The 7,149-nt window shown below is 40.1% G+C and overlaps 1 protein-coding gene across 1 annotated transcript in view; it reads left to right on the top strand.

Moving 5' to 3' along the window:
• The window catches only part of PLCL2 (phospholipase C-like 2), a 44,931-nt gene extending 38,278 nt beyond the window's left edge, over nucleotides 1–6,653 (top strand). The window contains exon 5 of the mRNA XM_009705130.1: nucleotides 5,388–6,653. Within this exon, the coding sequence (XP_009703432.1) occupies nucleotides 5,388–5,567 (180 nt within the window). The 3' untranslated portion in view covers nucleotides 5,568–6,653. The remainder of the gene's footprint in view (nucleotides 1–5,387) is intronic.
• The last annotated feature ends 496 nt before the right edge of the window (nucleotides 6,654–7,149 follow it).

Below are 7,149 nucleotides of genomic sequence, written 5' to 3'. Positions count from 1 at the left end.
CAGCATCTTTAAATCAATCTTTGCAACAAAAAGGTGTTCTAAAAACATAGGAGAGTTCAACGGAAGTACTCAGAAGGAGGGTGGGACTCCCAACTCGAGCATTTGTTAGATGCTTCTTGTTGGCAATGAGTTCTTAGACATGTCACATTAGACAACATGAAGTACTTTCTCTTGAAAGAAATCCCAAGGCATGCAGTTCATGGCATCTGTTATCTCTGTAATGACATTGGTTCTGCACCTACATTAGTTTTATGAATGTATTTATAAATGGAATATTCAAGGCCCTTTCAGGGGTGCAACTTCTCACTTTTTTTTTTTTTTTAAATCATCTGAATTTTATGGACCAAATCTACAAGTGGATTCAGGCAGCACTGTTGTCACCATGGGGAATTTGTAAAGCCTCTGATAGCTACTTCCTAGCCGTGTAGCTACTCAGAAAACCTCCCACATCTAGTTCAGTTTAAATGTCTAAAACTACTACTATCTTGATGTTGCTGGACTGATGGGAGTTTGGCTCCTAATTAAACCTGTATTTAGAAGTTAGGAAGTTAAGTCCTTTATGTCCTCATTCTGTAAATGCACTCAGGGCACATCAGCTAGACATGGAGCACTGCAGTATGTCCCGTTGTACAAAGCAACCACTGCTCAGAGAAACGCCTTGAGAAGGGGATACTGGCTTCTTACTTTTCCTGATACGAGCTTTGGGTCCCAGAAACTGAGCTAAAACCCAGTCATTACTGATGCCGTTTCTTGGGGTTTTTAGGGGGAAAGGGTGCTCATGCAGTTATTTCAAATGTCATCTCTACGGTTTCACTTTCATGTTCACACAGTCAGTGAAGAACCTGTCAATCAAAAGTCATGAGTGAACACATACCAGTTTATAAAGTTAGCTGTGCTAAGACATTCTAGTTGATGCTATATCCGATTGACTCTGAAATGATACCTCCTTTCATAAGTATGAGAACTGATAGGAACCATTTTGGTTTTGATTTTAATTACCTTTCAGGAGTTATGACATAAACCCACTTCTTTTTTAGCCAAAAGCTTTGAAACAAACAGAAGATTTTTGATGTTGATTTAAAACAAACAAACAAAACAGAGTAGTTGATGCAGGCATGTTGAGACAGAGGAGTATGAAGGATGTTGAATTGGGCTTCCACGTTCGTTCACAGCCTTTATCGTTGTTGTTTATTAAAAGCTTACGAATGAATATCGGTTTTGTTCTTTGATATTCTTTAAGGTCTTTTTCATGTCTGCCTACAAAACAGCTCAGTGCTTGATTCTTTTTCTGAAGCTTGCAAAGATCAATATGTGAAATAGGTATTAAAGTTGCACAGTGCTCAGTTCTGTTAGTGAATTTTAACCACAGTGAAGGAAAGGGAGCAGCGATTGCCGTCTGCTGCTGTGAAGGACAGTGCTCTTGCAGTGCTCTGCGCCTGTGATGTGCAAGACCTGTATCGGTCCTGTTCCCAGTTGGGAATTATCACAAACTGCCTATTAAACACAGTCCTGGGAGTAAACTAGAGTTTTGTGGTTTGTTTGCCAGACAACACTAAGAACTAAATTCATTTACATTTTGACTTACCTGAGGTGAAAGGCTGACAAAGGCAGCCCTACCATATAGTGAGAAACATATGGGTTTCGTTCTGCAACTGCTCCAGATTCCAGCATTGAGTTGTCCCCACAAACCAGCATTGTTTCTTTTGAATGTGGGGGTTTTTTTGTACTTCCTTACGATAAATCTGCTTGACTAAGGTTTGAGCCATTGATAGGTTTCATCTGTTGGCTTTACAATATGCATTTTATCACAGCAAGTAGCCTAGAGCCATTTGGGGCTGGTAAGAAGGTAAAAGACCTTCGAGTAGTCCGCAGATCTGAGAGATTCCCATGTTCCAGCTTGTAGTCAACTGGCTGTGCTATTAACTTTTAAATCACAGAATGATCAGGGTTGGAAGGAGCCTCTGGAGATGACCTAGTCCAACCCCTTGCCAAAGCAGGGTCACCCAGAGCAGGTTGCACAGGTTTGCATCCAGATGGGTTTTGAGTATCTCCAGAGAAGGCGACTCCACAGCTTCTCTGGGCAGCCTGTGACAGTGCTCTGCCACCCTCAAAGTAGAGATGTTCTTCCTTATATTCAGATGGAACTTCCTGAGTTTCAGTTTGTGCCCATTGCCCCTTAACCTGTCACTGGGCACCACTAAACAGAGTCTGACCCCATCCTCTTGACACCTGCCCTTAAGGTATTTATAAGCATTGATGAGATCCCCTCAGGCTTTTCTTTTCCAGGCTGAACAGACCCAGCTACCTCAGCCTTTCCTCATAAGGGAGATGCTCCAGTCCCCTCATCATCTTTGTTGCCCTCCACTGGACTCTCTCCAGTAGTTCCTTGTCTTTTTTTGAACTGGGGAGCCCAGAACTGGACCAGTACTCCAGATGTGGCCTCACCAGGGCAGAGTAGAGGGGGAGGATAACCTCCCTCGACGTGCTAGCCACACTCTTCCTGACGCACCCCAAGGTGCCATTGGCCTTGTTGGCCACGAAGTCACATTGCTGGCTCATAGGCAACTTCTTGTCCACCAGGACTCCCAGGTCTGCTCTCCAGCAGGTCAACCCCCAGCCTGTATACAGGTGCATGGGGTTATTCCTCCTGAGGTTTGTTTTTCTCTGTCACCAGCTTTTAGTCTCATTACCAAGCGCTCTCACTCTTTTGAGTTGTTAGTCCTTCTCCTTATCTGTTATTTTCAGACTTCTTTCAACATGGTGGATTTTGTCAATCTGTTTTTTTTCTGTATCCAATCCCAAATGTTGCCTCAATCTTTCCCTTTCTCTGCTCACTCGTCTGATCCAAATTCAGTGTTGTCGCACTGTGTTTGTTTTTCGTTATTTCACAATCTCATCTTTCTGTAAGATCTAGTGTCTGCTTTGTATTGTGCACTCCAACTTCCCTTTCTGTAGTCCTAGACTTCTTGCCAGGTCACTTCCAGAGATCGCTCTTGCCCCCTCCTTTTCTCCATCTGCCTCTCGCCAGGGTCCCTGTCCCAGGCTCTTCCTTCCCTTCTTCCAGTCTGGCTTTTGGATTGCCTGCGTTGGCAAGCAAATGTTGGTGGTAAGACAACTTGGAGAAACCATACAGGAAAAACCCAACTTTTTCTTCTAACGCATATTCATTATTGTGTGGGAATGGAATATGCATTGTCTTGCCACATTGCTGGAGCTGTCAAGAGATGAAGAATGTTTGAGAGTGAAATCCTGAGTGATTGTACTAACCACATTCAAAATCTGATTTTTGTTTATTAAAAGCTCGTAGCTTGGATCCACTACTCTGAGTCCCTGAAGTCATTTGAATTACAAGTCCCTACCCCAAGTGGGAGTGGGGAGGGAAGAATGGAAGATTGTTAAAAAAGTTCTGACAGCATTTTCCTGTCTTTATTCTCAGAACTGAATGAACCATATGGATGAGGTTAAAGAATAATATTAAACAGTAATAATAAAATCTGCCAATGGCAAAAATCCTGCATAGAAAGTATCAGCTTAAGTAGTTAAAGTTTGGCAAGCATATAAGCAACTGAAAGCAGGTTTTTTTAAATGAGAAGTTGTGGGTAACCTTATTAATAGACTGTTGCTAGCAGCTCTGCCTATAATAAACAACTTGATTAAAGTTCCAGAGCTATAGTAATCCATGTAGAATGGAACTTGGGCTAGAAACAGATGCACTCCAGATATGACTCATTTAGTCTACTGGAGTGTTTTAAATTAGCTTTTAGTTGTTTGTCTGTTTGGAAAAAAGTATGTGATTTAAAAAAAAAAAGTAGCCCTGATTTTCTTTAGAAGAAAATATTACTGAAGCTTGTGCTGTGATTGGTGAACTTCTATATTTTTTCCTGTCTGGTAATCAGAAAAAACCACTTTGGCTATTATAGTCTTGGATAAGGGGGCCGGGGCGGGGGGGGCGGATATCATTTATTTGAAGAAAGCAGTATTTGTTTTCAATTTGTGTGCCTCAAATGTGTAATTCTGCTTACTTCGTAGGACAGTATTTATGTTCTGAGTTGCTAAAGAACTGAGGCTGAAGTATCACACCATGTTTTTGTATGACTGCTGTTTTACCGCTCCTCCTTTACTTTTTAAATCAAAAAGTAAAGTTGGATTTCAACCTTATTTGGCAGAGGAGAAGAGGTGACACGTCTGTTATGTCTCTAGAAGAGACATGAGCATCTCTTGAAGAGAAGTGTCTGTCAGGAGCCAGAATTTACCCAGGACAGACACAAGTACCCCAGTTACAGGAAAAGTTGCAGTCAGTGTTCATACCTTATTAAGACATTATAGGAACTGACAGTCTCAAGGAACTACAGTACCTGGGGTTTTTTTGTTTGTTTGTGTGTGTTTTTCTCCCTTTCAGTTGGAAATGACCCTGTCTTAAGATCTAGTATTTTTGAAGCATCATTTGGTTTTCTGTAAGCTGTGGGACAGGTCTCCTTGGGGAGTGCAGACACAGCACAATCACTTTGGCCCTTGCAGACTTTCTGCATGCTTTTGTGAACTTTTCTGTGTGCCCCAGAAAGACAGACGTCCTCACCACGCACTCCAACCTTCCTCATTCCCTGCGTGTGGGCAGGGCAGGCAGGTAATGGCTGCAGGAAAGGCAGTCCGTAGTCTGCTGATGAGAGCTGTTGCTGTTAGAGGGCTTTCATCAATGCAAAGAGAGGGAGTAGCTAATACTGCGGGAAGAAGCCAAATCACCTTAGTCTGGAACAGTTTCTCTTACAGCTTTACTTAATTACTATGAAGAGTAAGAGTGCAAGTAAAGAGGGATAGCGATAGCGCTGAACTGCAAGCAACCCTGTGAGGTCTTTGTCATCACTGTCCTTTTTATATGTTGCTTGCCAACCTGTATTTTCATGTTTTCATTTTCAATGCTTTGACAAACGTTGATTCTTTACCATGCTACTATTGAATGAATCGCATTGCTAGGGAAAAAAAAAAAAGAGATCTCCAAGAACTAAAAAACCAAAACGGTTTAATGACTCCCTGAAGTATTAAAATCAGCCTTCACAATTTTCTCTATGCGGAAACATTTATCGTCCCCATGGATTAAAAATACAGCACAGATTACTTTCCTGGAAGCTGTTAGGTAGAAATGATCCCTATCCCTTTGTTTATGCAACCAGTTGGCTCCAGAGAAAGCAAAGAGCTTGGTTCTTACTAACATCAAATAATCCAATTTTGAGTTTTGTTTTGGTTTTTTTGGGGGAGGCTTGGAGGCTTTTTTGCTTTTTTTGAGCAGAGCAACTGTACCATTAATCTGAAACAAACAGAAGGGGGGGGTGGGGGGGGGGAAAGAATCCTGTTATCAATTGTGTATTCTGATTGCATTTTTTTTCTTATAGGGACAAGCTGATCTTCTCAAATACGCTAAAAATGAAGCAGTGGAGAATCTGAAACAAATCCATTATGCCACTCTTTCATGTAGACTCAATAAACCAGGTACTGAAAATGCAGAAATCTCAAAGCCCCGTCGAAGTCTGGAGGTCATACCTGAAAAAGCAGGTGATGAAAATGGAGAATGAGAGAATGCTCTTCTCGTAATTATGGAGTTTATAACTCTGTGACCAATTGTAGCTGCATAGGACATTTGCTTTGCACTTACTGTTGGGAAATATTCAGAATTTTTAAAGCACAACTGGAGAAGCTAATTACAATCTATTGAAACTGTGAATGTATGTAGCAACTCTGCTTGTGAAGGCAATGATATTGTGCAACATGGAAATTACATTATTGGCCAAAATATAGTATATATGTAACAGATACTGTAATTCTGTAATAGCGTGCTGAAAAGTTCATTATAGTGCCATAGGGAAATGAACATTTTTCAAATGAGCTGTAACTAGAGGGAAATCAGTTGACAGAATTTGACAAGATGCCTTGATTTTCAAATGAATTGGATGCATAGGTCCTTTATTTCTTTGCACAATTTGTTAATTGTGCTAGTGAGGTGAATTTTTCTTTTGAAAATCAGGTCCAAAAAAGTAGAATCCACATGTTTCACGCTATATGTAATTCAGCCGCTCAGATAATTGGATTTGAAGTGGTATTGATTTTATTTTTGAGCCATAAATTAAAATGAGAATGTAATTAGACAGTGATCACTGACTTCAGTGCACTATAGGAGAGCCATTATGTAAAAGGAAAATGTGCAATCAGTCTGATAGCCTATGTCAGAAGAAGATACATACCTATTTTGCCTAAGATCTTCTGCAAATGTGTGTAGATAATGTGACCAAACTGCAAGCAAAATGTTGTAAATAGTTTTTCATTTTGTGAAGTGAAGTGCTCATATTAAAGTTTTATGAGATTGCGCCCAGACAGGTAAAGCTTTTAACTAGATTTTAACTTTTTTATTTTTCAAGTATTTTCTTCCTTACAGGATAGGTGATATCTCAATAAGCAGGTTTTGTCAAAAAACAACCAACAAATAAAGGCTGTTCTGGTCCTGTTTTGGTTTTCGGACAACATTAGGTAAAGGTGTTGTAGCTGATATGCTCATTGTAAAATGACTATACCAACCTACAGTGTTCTCTTACTGTTTCTGATTTAAAAATAAAATGGACTATATGGTTACAGAAGCTAATAAATTTGAAGAAAAACAAGCAAAATCCTACAGAGATCAAAATGCAGTTTTTGTTCAGTTGTGGGTAAAAGGGGGAAGATGGTGATGTCTGTTGAAAAACGTGGTTTTAACTAGAGGTCTTTGAGACATGCATCCTACACTGATTTTTATTTTTTAACTAATTGTAGATGCTGTTTCTGCATTCCGTTTGTAATGAACATCTACATATATATAACATCCTGTAAAAGTCAATGAAGGTCTGACCAAGAATTTAAATTTATTTTCTAGTCATTATAAAATTAAAGAGGAGGGGGGAATATGAAAACAATTTACATAGTAAATGTCACATCTTGAGGCTGCGCTTTTAAATGTCAAACTGCATGGGTTAGGAGCAGTTTGAGAAGGTGCTAAGCTCTTTCAGTGTCTACTGAAAGATTGTATGCCTCAATATTACAGTCTTGCCAGGAGTGAGTTGCATTCTGCGTGGTACAAAAGGAAGCATGTAACCTGTGGTAAACACCTGCAGGTGATGCTTTTGAGAC

This window comes from Cariama cristata, unplaced genomic scaffold (genome assembly GCF_000690535.1).
Source record: "Cariama cristata isolate BGI_N322 unplaced genomic scaffold, ASM69053v1 scaffold6518, whole genome shotgun sequence".
In the NCBI taxonomy this organism is placed as follows: Eukaryota; Metazoa; Chordata; class Aves; order Cariamiformes; family Cariamidae; genus Cariama; species Cariama cristata.
This window is presented reverse-complemented; position numbering and strand designations above follow the sequence as displayed.